Source organism: Bos grunniens, chromosome 17 (genome assembly GCF_055505025.1).
Source record: "Bos grunniens cultivar Pamir isolate PY7600 chromosome 17, Bosgru_T2T1.0, whole genome shotgun sequence".
Classification (NCBI taxonomy): domain Eukaryota; kingdom Metazoa; phylum Chordata; class Mammalia; order Artiodactyla; family Bovidae; genus Bos; species Bos grunniens.
In genome coordinates this window covers 71,328,565-71,346,484 of record NC_141181.1, presented here as the reverse complement: position 1 = coordinate 71,346,484, position 17,920 = coordinate 71,328,565, and the positions used below count along the sequence as shown (strand labels likewise).

The 17,920-nt window shown below is 49.4% G+C and overlaps 1 protein-coding gene and 2 gene segments (V, D, J or C); all 3 read right to left on the bottom strand.

The window, feature by feature from the left end:
* LOC147355818 (immunoglobulin lambda-1 light chain-like) overlaps nucleotides 1-17,920 on the bottom strand; it is a 340,682-nt gene that overhangs the window by 49,614 nt on the left and 273,148 nt on the right. The gene's annotated exons all lie outside the window — the stretch shown is intronic.
* Nucleotides 9,512-10,311, bottom strand: LOC147355832 (immunoglobulin lambda variable 3-25-like). The segment is given in 2 exon segments: nucleotides 9,512-10,074; nucleotides 10,230-10,311. Coding segments are annotated over 2 exon segments (609 nt in total).
* LOC147355831 (immunoglobulin lambda variable 3-25-like) lies at nucleotides 15,263-17,107 on the bottom strand. The segment is given in 2 exon segments: nucleotides 15,263-16,820; nucleotides 16,975-17,107. Coding segments are annotated over 2 exon segments (609 nt in total).

The following is a 17,920-nucleotide window of genomic DNA, read 5'->3' as shown; positions in this document are numbered from 1 at the left end:
CAGATGGCATTCTTAAAGCCACTGAGCGGTAAAATCAGGGGTGTGCAGCCAAAACGTACATTTTGACTCATTATGATTTCCATGTCACAAGACTAGAAAGTCACTTTCTCCTCAGCAGAAGAGAAGGTAGAACATTTTAACCTTTTTTTGGAGTGTCAAGGGAATTTTGTTTACACTGTAAAGTCAATGAAAATATTGAAGCTTTTCATTTGTGGAAAATATTAAATATGTAAAATTGAAATTTTAAAATTTATTCCTGGGTAGTTTTGTTTTTCCAGTAGTCATGTATGGATGTGAGAGTTGGACTATAAAGAAAGCTGAGCGCTGAAGAAATAATGCTTTTGAACTGTGGCACTGGAGAAGACTCTTGAGAGTCCCTTGGTCTGCAAGGAGATCAAACCAGTCCATCCTAAAGGAAATCAGTCCTGAATATTCACTGGAAGGACTGATGCTGAAGCTGAAACTCCAATACTTTGGCCACCTGATGTGAAGAACTGACTCATATGAAAAGACTCAGATGCTGGGAAAGATTGAAGGTGGGAGGAGAAGGGGACGACAGAGGATGAGATGGTTGAATGGCATCACCGACTCGATGGACATGAGTCTGAATAAGCTCTGGGAGTTGTTGATGGACAGGGAGGCCTGGCGTGCTGCAGTCCATGGGATTGCAAAGAGTTGGACATGACTGAGTGACTGAACTGAACTGAGTTTGGTAACAGATATGAGAATTATATAATTTAAATCTAAACTCTTGGTATTTCTTTCTTTGGCGGTTCCAAAAGAGCTGTACCTTCTGTTAACTATATAAATCCTTTTTGAGAATTACTAAATTGATAATGTTCACAAGTTATCCAATTTCTCATTACTCTTAGTTGTCAGTATAAGAAATCCCATTTGATTTATCATGTTATAGTATCTGCAACTCTAATAGTTCAGTTCTGACAAATTTTTATTTTATTTAAAAATATTGGCATACAGTAAAATTTCAAACAATATACAATTCTCCCTTTCAGTTTAAAAAACAAAACAAAACAAAAGTAATATTAGTTAAAAAAATCTGGGAAGAATCCAAGCATTTAAAATTGCATCACATTTCTATGCTAGACAAGCTGATATAAAGTTATAATTAATAAAGGATTGGACTATTAAACTCTTTACATATGAGGTAACATGGATCTCTAGCAAAACATTTAAAAATATGTTGTGGGTAAATTATTGTTGTCCTTAAAGAAATAAAAAGACATAAGCGTAAGCAATTGGTTGATATAGTCCACTGAGAATTTCAAAAGCCATTTGACAAAGTTTTACACGAGCTAATTTCAAAATCTGGTCAGGCTGTAGTGAAGAGTCTTTTTTATCTTATAAAGGCTCTAGAGATAAGAAGCAAATAATATAAATTAATTCTTCTCTAAATACAAATGGGTGAATAAGAGAGTTCTGTAAAGACTGCATGAATTAATAAATAACTTGGAATAGAGACCACAAAGCAAAATATATTTGGAGATGATACTAAGTCATTTTGAGTAGCTAAGAATAGACTCCTGAAAGGTCTGATTTATCTGTGAGAATAAATAGAAAAGCTGTCAGTGATGGACACGGATAAACCATTGCATTTGTCTCCTGAAAGAATCCAAGCCAGGGAAATGCAATTCTAGTTTCTGGTAATGGAGGAATAGCTCTTACTGGGCCAAATATCCTTCAACAAACAACAGTGAATTCTGGAGAAAATACGACAACCACCTAAAGGCACTGGAGAGCAGAGAGAGCGGAAACTTGACAGCAGCCCAGCTTGCAAGGACGGCGAGGCATGGACTAAGCTTCTCATTTTTTTACCTGAGAGCAAACCCCAATTTATGCCGGATGGGGTGGCTCAAACTTGGCCAGAAAAGTCATAGTGTTAGAGGCGTGAATAATCAGAGGACAAGTTTCAGGGGGACCACAGAAGCTAGAAATTGAAGAGCAAGTCTCAGAAAGGAGAGAGCCATGGAGGAGACTATATTCTGCACACCACTTTTTCTTAAATCTCTGTCTGATTCTTGAACTACATAGGTATGTGGAAGACTCCAAGCAGCCTAATTAAGTCTAGAAGAAATAAACTAGGTTTCTACTGCTTCATCTACTGGATGAGATGGTTGGATGGCACCCCTGACTCAATGGACATGAGTTTGAGTAAACTCCGGAGGTTGGTGATGGACAGGGAGGCCTAGCGTGCTGCAGTCCATGGGGTTGCAAAGAGTTGGACGCGACTGAGCGACCGAACTGAAGTTAACTGCACTAATGCTTCAGGCAACACAAAGAGTTTATCACTAGAGTTCTGTCAGGAAAATTGTCTGATAAAAAAGTTCAGTATTCTCAAGAGGGACATAAGAGAAACCAAAACCTGTACACCATATCATTAGCAATGTCCAGGGTATAAACCAAAATTACCAGGAATGTGAAGAAATAAGAACATGTGGCCAATGTTCAAATAAAAGGCAATCAATGGAGACAGACTCAGAGATAACCGATTTAATGAAATTACCAAAGATTTTAAAACAGCTTTTTAACTATACTTGACCCTATAAAGGAAAATATGCTCAAGTGAATAGAGAATGCCAGAGAGAAATAGAAAATGTTGAAAATAACCAAAGTAAGTCATAGAACTGAAATATCAACATCTAAAATAAAACATCCACTGGATAGTCTTAACAAGAGACTGCAGACGACAGAAGAAAGTGCTGGTAAACGTAAAGGCAGTTTCATATAAATTAGACAATCTGAGGAATTGTATGTTGACTGTAAAAACTCCTTTACATCATAAAGGCACACAGAGTTTAAAAGTAAAAAGATGGGGAAAGGCTATAAAATACAAAACCGATCATAGAAAACCTAAGTAGCTATGTTCATGTCTAACAAAACAAACTTCAGAGCAAGGAGTATTATCAAGGATAAAGTTCACAATTATTAATGAGCTAAGTTCAAGATGACAAATTCTCAACGTATACGCATATAATAACAAAAATCTAAACAAAACACTTGAAGCAAAAATTGGTAGAATTACAAGGGGACACTGACGAGTCTACAGTGTACAGAAACTATCACAATTCTTACTTGTTAATCAACAGCACAAATAAAAAGCTGGTAGTGCCATAGGAGACTAGGAACACATCCACCTTGGCCTGACATTCACAGAGCACTTTACCAACATCGGCAGGATGCAGACTTTTTCTAGTGCCTATGAAACACTCGCTAAACTAGACCATATTCTGGGATTTAAAAAGAATTCTCAGTGACTTTTTGGTTTTTTGGCTATGCTACATGGCTAACAGTATCTCAGTTCCCCAGCTAGGGACTGAACCTAGATTGGCAGTGGAAGACCAGAATCCTAATCACTAGGCCACCAGGGAACTCCCTCAGCAACTTAAAAAAATTAAATAATAAAAATTATGTCTGCCACAATGAATTTAAACTAGAAATCAACAACAGGAAGATGAGGAAGCTATCTGACAAGGTTCTCAAATATTTAAAAATTAAAAAACATACTTCTAAATTGGCTTCCTTGGTGGCTCAGATGGTAAAGGATCTGCCTACTAGGTAGGAGACCCAGATTCGAGCCCTGGCTTGGGAAGATCCCCTGGAGAAAGGAATGGCCACCCACTTCAGTAATCTTGCCTGGAGAATCCCCTGGACAGAGGAACCTTGCAAGCTACCATGGGATTGCAAAGAGTCAGAAGTGACTGAGCAACCAGCACTTTCACTTCTAAATAACCTCTGTGCTATGGTTTGAATGTTTGTGTCCCCTGAGATTCATGTGTTGAAAACCTAATGTCCCAGGTGTATTTAGGAGGTGAAGCCTTTGGGAGGTGATTACCGCTGCTAAGTCGCTTCAGTTGTGTCCGACTCTGTGCGACCCCATAGACGGCAGCCCACCAGGCTCCCCCGTCCCTGGGATTCTCCAGGCAAGAACACTGGAGTGGGTTGCCATTTCCTTCTCCAATGCATGAAAGGGAAAAGTGAAACTGAAGTCGCTCAGTCGTTTCCGACTCTTCAAGACCCCATGGACTGCAGCCTACCAGGCTCCTCCGTCCATGGGATTTTCCAGGCAAGAGTACTGGAGTGGGGTGCCATTGTGATTAGGTGGTGATTGATTAACGGGGCCCTTATGCAAGTGGCCTCAGAGAGCTTCTTCGCCCCTCCAGCTATGTGAGGACACAGTGCTAAGTTGACAGCGTGCAACCTGCACGGAAGGGGACCTTCATCAGGACCAACTCTTGGGCCACATGATCTCAGACTTCCAGCCTCCAGAATTTAGGGATAAATTTCTGTTGTTGACGAGCAACCTAGGCTGGGGCAGTTTGTTGTAGCTGCCCAAACAGATGAAGACACGCTGGGTTAAAGAAGGAATCTGAAAGCAAATTAGAAAATAATGTGTCAGCTGTATGAAAATGAAAACACAACGTGTAAAGTTAATGAGATGCAGCTAAGCACGTGCCAAGAGAAAAATACACAGCATGGAGTGCTCTTATTACAAAACAGGAAGACCTTAAACTAGTGAAGCTACAGAAGTTAAACCCAGAGTAATTAAAAGGATCTTCCCGACCCAGGAACTGAATAAAGGACAGAAACGCTATGGACCTCACAGAAGCAGATGATATTAAGGAGAGGCGGCAGGAATACACAGAAGAACTGTACAAAAAGAGCTTCACGACCCAGATAATCACGATGGTGTGATCACTGACCTAGAGCCAGACATCCTGGAATGTGAAGACAAGTGGGCCTTAGGAAGCATCACTATGAACAAAGCTAGTGGAGCTGATGGAATTCCAGTTGAGCTATTTCAAATCCTGAAAGAGGATGCTGTGAAAGTGCTGCACTCAATATGCCAGCAAATTTGAAAAACTCAGCAGTGGCCACGGGACTGGAAAAGGTCAGTTTCCATTCCAATCCCAAAGAAAGGCAATGCCAAAGAATGCTCAAACTACCACACAATTGCACTCATCTCACATGCTAGCAAAGTAATGCTCAAAATTCTCCAAGCCAGGCTTCAGCAATATGTGAACCGTGAACTTCCTGATGTTCAAGCTGGTTTTAGAAAAGGCAGAGGAACCAGAGATCAAATGGCCAACATCTGCTGGATCATCGAAAAATCGAGAATTCCAGAAAAACATATGTTTCTGCTTTATTGACTATGTCAAAACCTTTGACTGTGTGGATCACAATAAACTGTGGAAAATTCTGAAAGAGATGGGAATACCAGACCACCTGACCTGCCTCTTGAGAAATCTGTATGCAAGTCAGGAAGCAACAGTTAGAACTGGACATGGAACAACAGACTGGTTCCAAATAGGAAAAGGAGTACGTCAAGACTGTATATTGTCACCCTGCTTATTTAACTTCTATGCAGAGTACATCATGAGAAACGCTGGGCTGGAAGAAGCATAAGCTGGAATCAAGATTGCCAGGAGAAATATCAATAACCTCAGATATGCAGATGACACCACCCTTATGGCAGAAAGTAAAGAAGAACTAAAGAGCCTCTTGATGAAAGTGAAAGAGGAGAGTGAAAAAGTTGGCTTAAAGCTCAATATTTAGAAAACTAAGATCATGGAGGTCTCATCACTTCATGGCAGATAGATGGAGAAACAGTGGAAACAGTGGCTGACTTTATTTGGGGGGGCTCCAAAATCACTGCAGATGGTGACTGCAGCCATGAAATTAAAAGACGCTTACTCCTTGGAAAGAAAGTTATGACCACCTTAGGCAGCATGTTAAAAAGCAGAGACATTAATTTGCCAACAAAGGTCTGTGAAGTCAAGGTTATGGTTTTTCTAGTGGTCATGTATGGATGTGAGAGCTGGACCATAAAGAAAGCTGAATGCCAAAGAACTGATGCTTTTGAACTGTGGTGTTGGAGATGGCTCTTGAGAGTCCCTTGGACTGCAAGGAGCTCCAACTAGTCAATCCTAAAGGAAATCAGTCCTGAATATTCATTGGAAGGACTGATGCTGAAGCTGAAACTCCAAAGTATTGGAGTTCGCACCTGATGCGAAGAACTGACTCGTTGGAAAAGACCCTGATGCTGGGAAAGATTGAAGGCGGGAGGAGAAGGGGACGACAGAGGATGAGATGGTTGGATGGCATCACCGACTCGAAGGACGTGAGTTTGAGTGAACTCCGGTAGCTGGAGATGGACAAGGAGGCCTGGTGTGCTACAGTCCATGGGGTCGCAAAGAGTCGGTCACGACTGAGCAACTGAACTGAACTGAACTGAGTAGCTTGATACTTCTTTCAAGGAATTTGTCCATTTCATCTAACTTGTGAAATATATTGGATCTAAAGTTGTTAATAATTGTTACTTATTGTCCTTTTGATGACTATGGGGTTTTCTTTATGATAATTTTACTTATTTACTTCTTCATTTTTGGCCGTGCTGGGTCTTTGTTGCAGCATGGGCTTTTTCCTGCTTGAGGAGAGCGGGGGCTGCTCTCCAGGTTCAGCGCGCGGGTTTCCCATGGTAGTGGCCTCTCGTGGAGCCAGGCTCTCGGACGCACAGGCTTCAGTAGCTGTGGAACACAGGCTTCGTTGCTCTGCAGCACGTGAGATCTTCCGGGACCAGAGAAGTCTCTTCCCGCACCAGGGAAATCTCCTGCATGGGCAGGTGGATTCTTTACCACTAAATCACCAGAGAAAATCCTTCTCTTTCATTCTTGATATTGGTCTTCTTCTCCTTCTCCCTCTCGCTTTCTCTCTCTCTCTCATTTTGCTTGAACTATATGAACAGAGAACGATGAGAACAGTTTCTCAAACTTGGAACAGTTAACATTTTGGGCTAAATGATTCTTTTTTGTGGGGAGTTGGCCTATGAATAGAGGATATTAGCAGCATCATTTAACCTTTACTCACTACATACCTGTAGCAACTACATCCTCTCCATTTGTGTCAATCAAAACTGTCTCCGGACATGGACAAGTGTCCCCTGGGATGGGCGGAATGACCTTTTGTTAAGAACCACTGGGTCAGAGATTCATAGATTTTTGTCTTGTTGACTTTTTAAAAATACATCTTGTTTTTTATTTTATTGGTTTCTGCTCTTATCTTTATGATTACCTTCCTTTTACTTGGGGCTTCCCTGATAGATTTTCCCTTCTGGCTCAGCTGGTAAAGAATCTGCCTGCAATGCAGGAGACCTGGGTTCAGTCCCTGGGTTGGGAGGATCCCCTGGAGAGGAGAAGGGCTACCCACCCCAGTATTCTGGCCTGGAGGATTCCATGGAGTGTATAGTCGATGGGGTCACAGAGTCGGACATGACTGAGTGACTTTCACACACACATATGTCCCTGGTAGCTCAGCTAGTAAAGAATCCCACCCGCAATGCAGGAGACCCCGGTCCAATTCCTGGGTCTGGAAGATTCCCTTTTGTTTACTCCATAAGATCTTATCTGGGGACAAAACTAACAGCTATGCCAGACCTTCTGGACATCAGGGAACGTGAGGGGTGTGGACTGGACAGATGTGTGTGTTCTCCCAAACACAAACATACATCTGTATACATGTACATGGAGAGAGGGGGAGGGAGGCTGTGAGTCTCCAGGGGACCGTGCAACCATGTGACATTCATGGAGGCGTTTGCGGGTGATCACTACACAGTTTCTTCTTCTGGTTTCTTGGTCAATTGACTTCACAATTCCAATTCCTATACTTCATTTTAGACTGAGGGAATTTTACACTATTGTAAGACATATGTATACATGAATTATGTTCAGCGCCATGAGGGCTCATTTTGTGTGTCCACTTTGCCTGGAAACAAAGTTGGACTGATTTACTTCTAGGGGTGCCTGGGGGTGTTTCTGGAGGACAGGAGCATTTGAACCCAAGGGCTCGGTGAAGCATGAGCCTCTCTGCAGGTGGACCCAGGAGGAACGCAAGGCCGAGGAAGGCAGACTCTCCTCCTCCCTAACCCGAGGTCTCTGCTCAGAAAAGGGACAATATAATGACTAGAAGAAAAGAAAGAACATCAGCCGTGGGAGGTTTGTTCTCTGGAGCAGATTCACACGTTGAGGCTCATGTGCAGGAATTCTAGGTGAAACAGAGCACTCACCCATGTGTGTTGGAAAATTTTAAATTACATTTGCAGTTACGACTTTGTTTAAGCCAGACAGGGTAGCACAGCAAAGTCACCATGTGGTCACCTGTGTTTTGTAAAGGAGAGAGAACTTGCTGGCACATTCAGGAAAGGCCGTGTCTCAGCTTTGGAGGCACACTGAGAGGCCACAAGCAGATGGTGAGGACCAGGGTCTCGGGCAGAGGGATCAATTCACTGCTCTTCACTTTTGCCACATCTGTGTGCTGTCCATCCTGTCCAGAGTAGTTCAGTCTTCAGATGCTGTAGTTCCCATTGCTAGAAATTCAGTCTGGGTCATTTTTAAACCTCTCTTGTTTCTACTTAACGTTTTTAAAATCTCTTTGTCTCAAGAAAAAAAATAAACATAATTTTAAAGGTTGTTTTGTGTCCTTGACTATAAACTACATTATCTGGGCCATTTCAGAGCATGTTTGAATTAATACATTTCGTGCTTACTATAGCTCCTATTTTCTTGATTCTTTACAGGTAATTTTTGTTAGGAATCGGGTACTGTGAATCTTTTCTTGTTGAATACGGGATCTTTGTATTTTTCCCTAATTTTTTTTTTTTTCATTTTTGGTTTTACCTTCAGGAAAGTCACTAGGACTCAGGAAAGTCCTTTGTCCACCTGTTATTTCAGTCTCTTACCTGGGGCCAGGGCAGCGTTTCCTCTGGGCTAAGTTTCCCCACAACCGGGGCCAGTTCTCCTGACTCTTCACCCTGAGGCCTTAATGAGGAGCTCCCCTGCGTCTGGGCAGCTGGCCCTCCTGTGACGTGCGTGTGTCTCTGGCCATCGGCGTCCGGTGTCCTTGGAGGTTCCGTCCTCCCTCCGCTCACTGTGCCCCGCACTCGAGCTCTCAGGCTCCGAGCAGTGTCCGCAGTGTGCAGACCCTCTGTGTAGCTCTCTCCTCCTCAGGACTCTTCCCTCTAGACGTGTGTTTTCTTTTGGCTCCTTGGACCTCCGCTCTGAACGCAGGCCTGGTGCTGAGTGTGATCTCTGGAGGGAAGCCTGGGAGGCTGGACGGGTCCGCCCTGCGGTGTGGTGACAGGTGTGGGCTCGGGGCGGGGCCTGCACGTCGTCCTGACCCGAGCCGGGGACTGGGCTCCGGGCCTCAGGCATCACTGACTGAATCTCCCTCACAGAGGGGTCAGGGCCTGGGCGGGGGAACCGTCTCTGCAATGACAGCCCCTCCCAGGGAGGGCACAGCGGGGAGCTGCCGCGGCTCCAGCCCTAGTGGGAGGTCGGGGAGCCCAGGGGAGCGGCCTGACGGCCCCACACCGGCCCCGGGCTGGTTCGTTCTGTTTCTCGAGCTCAACAGAAGCTCCGAGGAGCTGGGCAGTTCTCTGAATTCGTCCCGGAGTTTTGGCTGCTGAGTGTCCTGTCAGCACCGTATGGACATCCAGAGTCCATTAGCAGTGGTCTCTGTCCCTCTGTCTGTCCTTCATCAGGCTCTTTGTCCAGGTCACCACACGGCCAACACCAGGACAGTCTGGTCCCGCCAGCCCATCGTCCCTGCGGACGCCCCTGTGCAGAGCCTGCCGAAGGGCCGGGAGGCGGGGGGAACCGGGCCAGGCCTGTCCCTGCTGTGTCCACAGTCCTCCTGGGGCTGGAGGAGAGCGTGAGCAGGACGGGAGGGTTTGTGTCTCACTTCCCCGTCTGTCTGTGTCACTGTGAGGATTATCACTGCTGTCAGCTGACTGACAGTAATAGTCGGCCTCGTCCTCGGTCTGGGCCCCGCTGATGGTCAGCGTGGCTGTTTTGCCTGAGCTGGAGCCAGAGAACCGGTCAGGGATCCCTGAGGGCCGCTCACTATCTTTATAAATGACACTCACAGGGCCCTGGCCCGGCTTCTGCTGGTACCACCGAGTATATTTTTTATCCAGCAGGTCCCCCGAGCAGGTGATCTTGGCCGTCTGTCCCAAGGCCACTGACACTGAAGTCGGCTGGGTCAGTTCATAGGAGACCACGGAGCCTGGAAGAGAGGAGGGTGAGGGGATGAGAAAGAAGGACCCCTTCCCCGGGCATCCCACCCTGAGGCGGTGCCTGGAGTGCGCTCTGGGTTCGGGGCAGGCCCAGCCCAGGGTCCTGTGTGGCCGGAGCCTGTGGGCAGGGCTGGGGGGGCCGCACCTGTGCAGAGAGTGAGGAGGGGCAGCAGGAGAGGGGTCCAGGCCATGGTGGATGCGCCCCGAGCTCTGCCTCTGAGCCCACAGCAGCGCTGGGGCCTCTGGGCTCTTTTATCCTCAGAAGGGATGTCCTCATGCAAATCTTCCTGGCCCTCGTGGCCTGGTGACCCGCCCCCTGCTGATCGGAGAGCAGCTGGGCTCCTAGGAGGAGTTTCCTGGGGCCTGCCTCCCAGGCCTGTGACCAGGTGCCCAGACTGTCTCTGGGCTGAGTGAGAAAGCCTGCCCCTCCCTGAGCAGTGCACATGCCCTCTGTCTGCTCAAGGGGGTCTCCTCTGGGCTTAGGGGACACACAGGCGTCCTCTCTGGGGATGAGGTCATCATGTGGGGGGCTGGACAGTGCTGGAAGCTGGCTCTGAGGGGACTGCGGTCTTGCTGCTGTGAGAGCCAGGATTCCACCGTCGGACACCATGAAATGGCTCACAAACATTTAGGCAAACTTTTCTTTTTTAAAAAAAGGCGTTTTAGAAGATAAATTCAGGAGAATCGTTGGGATCTAGGATTAACAAGAATTGTTTGGTGGCAGCAAATGCATGTTTCATAAAAGGAAAGATCAATACTTTGAACCTCATCAAAACTGATATCTTTTGTTTGCAAGCTATCTGAAATTGAAAGTCGGTCAGTTGTGTCTGACGCTTTGGGACCCCATGGACTATATAGTCCATGGAATTCTCCAGGACTGAGTACTGGAGTGGGAAGCCTTTCCCTTCTCCAGGGGATCTGCCCAGCCCAGGGACTGAACCCAGGTCTTCTGCATTGCAGGTGGATTTTTTACCAGCTGAGCCTCAAGGGAAGCCCAAACTATATAAAGGGGATAAAAAAAACAAACAAACAAAAAAAAAACAAATGACAACCCTAAAGAGAATTTTTGCAAAGCATATATCCAACGAATGACAAATACATGGAGTATACACAAACTCTCACAACTGAGTATAAAAAGAAAAGAAGTGAGTATATCAATTGGGAAAATGCGCAGTGAATAGAGCCAGGTTTTGTGGAAGAGGCTGTAGAAGTGGCCGTGAGCTCATGGAGAGACCTTTGTCATCAGCCACAGGGGAAATGCAAGTGAAACCACAATGAGGCATCACCATGTGCCTGCACGAATGGCTCCAATCAAGTGCAAGGATAATCCTGAACGCTGGCACGGACGCGGAGAAACTGGGCCACTCAGGCACGGCTCAGAGGATGCTGCAACGGCCCAGCTACCCTGCGGAAGAGGCGACAGCGTCTCCAAGACCTCGAGGTCAGCATACGGCCCAGCAGCTGCCCAGTTGAACATTTATTTCAGAAGAGTGAAGACGGATGCACACAGAGAAACTAGACACAAACTGTCCATAGAGGGGCGTAAGGGTTGCCCAACTGAGAGCAATACAGATGTCCTTTCTCTGCTAGCTGGGTGGCAGACTTCGGTAATCGAATGTTGGAAAATAACTCGGCTCTGAGAAGGACTGAGTTCTTCACGCACAGAAGAGTTTTGATGATTGCCAGTGACTCTACAGAGTGAAAAACACCACTGCCAAGGCTACCTGCCATGTGGCTCTGTCTTTCACTTCTATGTGCCATTTCTGAAACGACTGACTTTTAGAAGTGGAGATGAATGAGTGGTGCCTGGGGTTATGGGGAGCGCAGGGAAGCTGGTGGAAGAACGTGGATGCTGCTGTAAAAGAACAGCAGGGATGCTTGGGAAGAAGTCTCTGATGTATTCTGACCAGGCTGGTGGATCATGAACCTACACTTGTGATAAAGTGACAGAACGAAACACCCAGGAACACACACACCGAGAATAAGTAACCCTGGGGGAAGCTGAGTTTGATGATTGGCCAAATGTTTGATGACACACTTCACAAAACAAGGTACATGGATGAGAAGTGAGCAGCTGAAAGACGATCAACAGCGTGACCACTAAGGCAATAAGAACGAAAAACAGGGAGGACTCACTACAGCTATTAGAGAAATTTTGATAAGAACCCTACAGTCTCAGATGCCAATCACGCTGCAGGCCAATGAGCACTCATAAAGGGCTGGTTTTGAACAGTCTTCACTGCCTCCCGTTTCATTCCTGTCCTCACTTCCTGCCGTCTGTCCCTCTGGGTCCCCATCACACGCTCCCGCTGCCTGTCTGCAGGTCAGTCCTCCCACAGACCCCCTCACACGGCCCTGATTCCACAAGCACCCAGCTCTGCTGCCACCACGGGATCAAGGCTCCTTCCTCCTTCCCCTGAGGCTCATTTCTTCCTGCTGAGCCCTCAGCCCTGACAGAGCTCCTGCTCTGCGCGCCACCCACCTGAGTCAGGTCACTTCGTGCCTTGACCTCCACTGTGACCTCTGGACTCCACTATCCATGTCTCTGCCTTGAGAGACCTACAATGGGAGCACGGGGCCTGGGGGCTCCTGGGGTCAGGGTCATATCAGCTCAGACCCCTCCAAGGGAACTCTTCCCCTCTGGGCTAGGCTGGTGTCTCCTGCATCCTCCACACAGACTCGTGCAGGAGGAAAAAGAATGTCGTGTTGTCAAAACCACCTAGAGTTTAACACGTGTCTGTCTATCCTAGGCGTGTCTCTGGGAGAGGGTTGGGGAGATGGATTTCTGAGGGGAGACTCAGAGGTCAAGGCCCTGGGGACGGACAGGGAGCAGCTCACCCTCGTGCCCATGGGCAGAGGCATGGGAGGGAGGTGTACGCCTCACTTCCCCTTTGTCTGTGTCACTGTGGTACCCACTTTGGCCACCATCATTATAGCTGACACCACAGGTATAATCAGCCTCGTCGTCAGACTGAGGCTGCTGATGGTCAGGTAACGATCAGCCCCACAGCTGGAGCCGGAGATGAGGTCGGGGATCCCGTCCCCTGTGGTGACTTTTCCATCACTGGTCAGCCTCATCAGATGCCGAGGGGCCTGCCCAGGACTCTGTTGATACCACTCAATGTAGACCGTGCTGTGCTCGCTGCTCAGGGTGCAGGTGAGCTTGGCCGAGCCTCCCAGGGAGGAGGATGCAGACAGGGGTGGGGTCAGCACAGGCTGAGCACAGAGGCCTGCAGACAGAAAGGCAGGCGAGGCTGAGGGCACCCACACTGGGTGGGGGACCCTCAAGACTGAGCCAGGCGGAGGGGCCGGGAGCCCCCCGAGGCCCTGGGCCACACTGACCCGTGCTGACCAGCAGGGACAGCAGGTAGAAGGGGACCCAGGCCATGGTGGGAGGCGCGTCCTGAGCTCTGCCCCGAGGCTGCCCAGCTGGACGGGCCTCTCCAGGCCCCCAATTTATTGTCTCCACTTGCAGCTCCAGGAGGACGGGCAGTGCATGCAAGTCAACTCCCCGCCCCCGTCCTTGGTCTCAGCTCCTGCTCAGCCCTGAGCCCAGGGCCTCACTCGGGATCCCCTGGGGTCAGAGGTAGGGCCACATGTGGGTTTCAGAGGGACAGACGTTCTCCTCAAGAGAAGTGTGTTCAAGGAAGCACCAGTCATGCCCTTTGCACTTGAGCCTTGCCCAGGGGACGGGCACCTGGGAGCGTCTGCAACCAGGACCCACAGCGCCCCCTGGTGCCCCAGGATGGTCATCTTCCTACACCTGTAGCTCCTTCAACATAGGGAGGACTTGTGAGACTCAGCAGATGCCAGACCCTTGGAGAGTTTCCTGCATCCCTCCCCTGGTGTCATAGTAACCCCAGCCCCTCTGTTATGGCTCAACCCCTCCCCAGTCTAATGAGCAGGAGCCAGCACTGGGAGAGGACACGACTTCCCCAGGGACTCCAGATGGGGATGAGTGAGTCAAGATTCCAGCCAGGGCACTGACCGTTCAGCCCCCACACTCCCCTCCCCAGGCCTCCTGAGCCCCTCTCTCACAGCCCTCTGTTCTTTATTCAGGTACCCTGGAGCCTATGTCAATCAAACATTCCTTATGGTCCACCTTTTTTCTAGATCTGCACACAAAATATTTCTTAATGACTTGTCATGGAGTTCATGGAGATGATCTTCCAGCGAAAGGGAAAATGTGGCTCTACTTATTAACACATTCACAAGCTATTGTCATTCATTTCAAAGACTATAATAAAAATGTGCTCGATGGCTCAGAACCACCTTTAAAATTGTAGTTGCATTACTGTCTTGCCTTGAGATGCAAGTCAGATGGATCCACGTATAAAATTCCGCAGTTTCTGGGTGACCTCGGTACCCCTGATCTGGGTGGAAATGGGGCCAGCAGTTCTTCCCCAGCAATGCTTCTGGGATGTGGGACCCTCCATCGCCTCCTGGTGGTGGTGAGTGTGTTCTGCAGGTACAGTTTCCTGAAGGAAACCACATGCACCTCAGGGTCTCTTCCAAGATGGTGGCTCCAACAAGCCACACTGGCTCCTGATCATGCAATGTGGGTTGTCCTCGTGAGATGTGCTTCAGATTCAAATACCCGCCAGGTTTTAAAGATTTAGGATAGAGTAGCGTAGAATGTGTCAATATTTTTAATTCATATGCAGATGATATTTTCAACTAATTGTCTAATTGGGTAAGCAAAATTAATCATGGAAACAGCATCTAATTCTCCTAATTTAAAAAGTGTGTATTGGAAAATTTTAAATTACTTATATAGTTAAAACATTGTTTTAATTGGACACGACAGCAAAGCAAATTCACCACATCGGTCACTTGTGTTTTAAAGGAGAGGGAACTTGTTGGCACATTCAGGAAAGGCCGTGTCTCAGCTTTGGAGGCACACTGAGAGGCCACAAGCAGATGGTGAGGACGAGGGTCTCGGGCAGAGGGATCAGTTCACTGCTCTTCACTTCTGCCACATCTGTGTGCTGTCCATCCTGTCCAGAGTAGTTCAGTCTTCAGATGCTGTAGTTCCCATTGCTAGAAATTCAATCTGGGTCATTTTTAAACCTCTCTTGTTTCTACTTAACGTTTTTAAAATCTCTTTGTCTCAAGAAAAAAATAAACATAATTTTAAAGGTTGTTTTGTGTCCTTGACTATAAACTACATTATCTGGGCCATTTCAGAGCATGTTTGAATTAATACATTTTGTGCTTACTATAGCTCCTATTTTCTTGATTCTTTACAGGTAATTTTTGTTAGGAATCGGGTACCGTGAATCTTTTCTTGTTGAATACGGGATCTTTGTATTTTTCCCTAATTTTTTTTTTTTTCATTTTTGGTTTTACCTTCAGGAAAGTCACTAGGACTCAGGAAAGTCCTTTGTCCGCCTGTTATTTCAGTCTCTTACCTGGGGCCAGGGCAGCGTTTCCTCTGGGCTAAGTTTCCCCACAACCGGGGCCAGTTCTCCTGACTCTTCACCCTGAGGCCTTAATGAGGAGCTCCCCTGCGTCTGGGCAGCTGGCCCTCCTGTGACGTGCGTGTGTCTCTGGCCATCGGCGTCCGGTGTCCTTGGAGGTTCCGTCCTCCCTCCGCTCACTGTGCCCCGCACTCGAGCTCTCAGGCTCCGAGCAGTGTCCGCAGTGTGCAGACCCTCTGTGTAGCTCTCTCCTCCTCAGGACTCTTCCCTCTAGACATGTGTTTTCTTTTGGCTCCTTGGACCTCCGCTCTGAACGCAGGCCTGGTGCTGAGTGTGATCTCTGGAGGGAAGCCTGGGAGGCTGGACGGGTCCGCCCTGCGGTGTGGTGACAGGTGTGGGCTCGGGGCGGGGCCTGCACGTCGTCCTGACCCGAGCCGGGGACTGGGCTCCGGGCCTCAGGCATCACTGACTGAATCTCCCTCACAGAGGGGTCAGGGCCTGGGCGGGGGAACCGTCTCTGCAATGACAGCCCCTCCCAGGGAGGGCACAGCGGGGAGCTGCCGCGGCTCCAGCCCTAGTGGGAGGTCGGGGAGCCCAGGGGAGCGGCCTGACGGCCCCACACCGGCCCCGGGCTGGTTCGTTCTGTTTCTCGAGCTCAACAGAAGCTCCGAGGAGCTGGGCAGTTCTCTGAATTCGTCCCGGAGTTTTGGCTGCTGAGTGTCCTGTCAGCACCGTATGGACATCCAGAGTCCATTAGCAGTGGTCTCTGTCCCTCTGTCTGTCCTTCATCAGGCTCTTTGTCCAGGTCACCACGCGGCCAACACCAGGACAGTCTGGTCCCGCCAGCCCATTGTCCCTGCGGTCGCCCCTGTGCAGAGCCTGCCGAAGGGCCGGGAGGCGGGGGGAACCAGGCCAGGCCTGTCCCTGCTGTGTCCACAGTCCTCCCGGGGCTGGAGGAGAGCGTGAGCAGGACGGGAGGGTTTGTGTCTCACTTCCCCGTCTGTCTGTGTCACTGTGAGGATTATCACTGCTGTCAGCTGACTGACAGTAATAGTCGGCCTCGTCCTCGGTCTGGGCCCCGCTGATGGTCAGCGTGGCTGTTTTGCCTGAGCTGGAGCCAGAGAACCGGTCAGAGATCCCTGAGGGCCGCTCACTATCTTTATAAATGACCATCACAGGGCCCTGGCCCGGCTTCTGCTGGTACCACTGAGTATACTGTTCATCCAGCAGGTCCCCCGAGCAGGTGATCTTGGCCGTCTGTCCCAAGGCCACTGACACTGAAGTCGGCTGGGTCAGTTCATAGGAGACCACGGAGCCTGGAAGAGAGGAGGGAGAGGGGATGAGAAGGAACGACCCCTTCCCTGGGTATCCCACCCTGCGGCGGTGCCTGGACTGCGCTCTGGGTTTGGGGCTGGCCCCGCCCAGGGTCCTGTGTGGCCGGAGCCTGCGGGCAGGGCCGGGGGGCCGCACCTGTGCAGAGAGTGAGGAGGGGCAGCAGGAGAGGGGTCCAGGCCATGGTGGATGCGCCCCGAGCTCTGCCTCTGAGCCCGCAGCAGCACTGGGCTCTCCAAGCCTCTTTATTTCCTCTCAGAGCTTTTAGGGGGCAGTGAGGGTTTGGGTTTATGCAAATTTACCCCCGGGGGCCCCTCACTGAGAGGCAGGGTCACCACACCATCAGCCCTGTCTGTCCCCAGCTTCCTCTTTGGCTTCTCACGTCTGCACATCAGACTTGTCCTCAGGGACTGAGGTCATTGTCACCTTCCCCGTGTCTGACCACATGACCACTGTCCCAAGCCCCCCGGCCTGTGGTCTCCCCTGGACTCCCCGGTGGGGCGGTCAGCCTGGCAGCATCCTGGCCGTGGACTGAGGCATGGTGCTCTGGGGTTCACTGTGGATGTGACCCTCAGAGGTGGTCAGTAGTCCTGAGGGGATGGCCTGTCCGGTCCTGACTTCCTGCCAAGCGCCGCTCCCTGGACACCTGTGGACCCGCAGGGCTGCTTCCCCTGAAGCTCCCCTTGGGCGGCCCAGCCTCTGACCTGCTGCTCCTGGCCGCGCTCTGCTGCCCCCTGCTGGTGGAGGACGATCAGGGCAGCGGCTCCCCTCCCGCAGGTCACCCCAAGGCCCCTGTCAGCAGAGAGGGTGTGGACCTCGGAGTCCAGCCCTGCCTGGCCCAGCACTAGAGGCCGCCTGCACCGGGAAGTTGCTGTGCTGTGACCCTGTCTCAGGGCGGAGATGATTGCGCCGTCCCTTTGGTTTTGTTAGTGGAGTGGAGGGTCCGGGATGACTCTAGCCGTAAACTGCCAGGCTCCGTAGCAACCTGTGCGATGCCCCCGGGGACCCAGGGCTCCTTGTGCTGGTGTACCAAGGTTGGCACTAGTCCCACCCCAGGAGGGCACTTCGCTGATGGTGTTCCTGG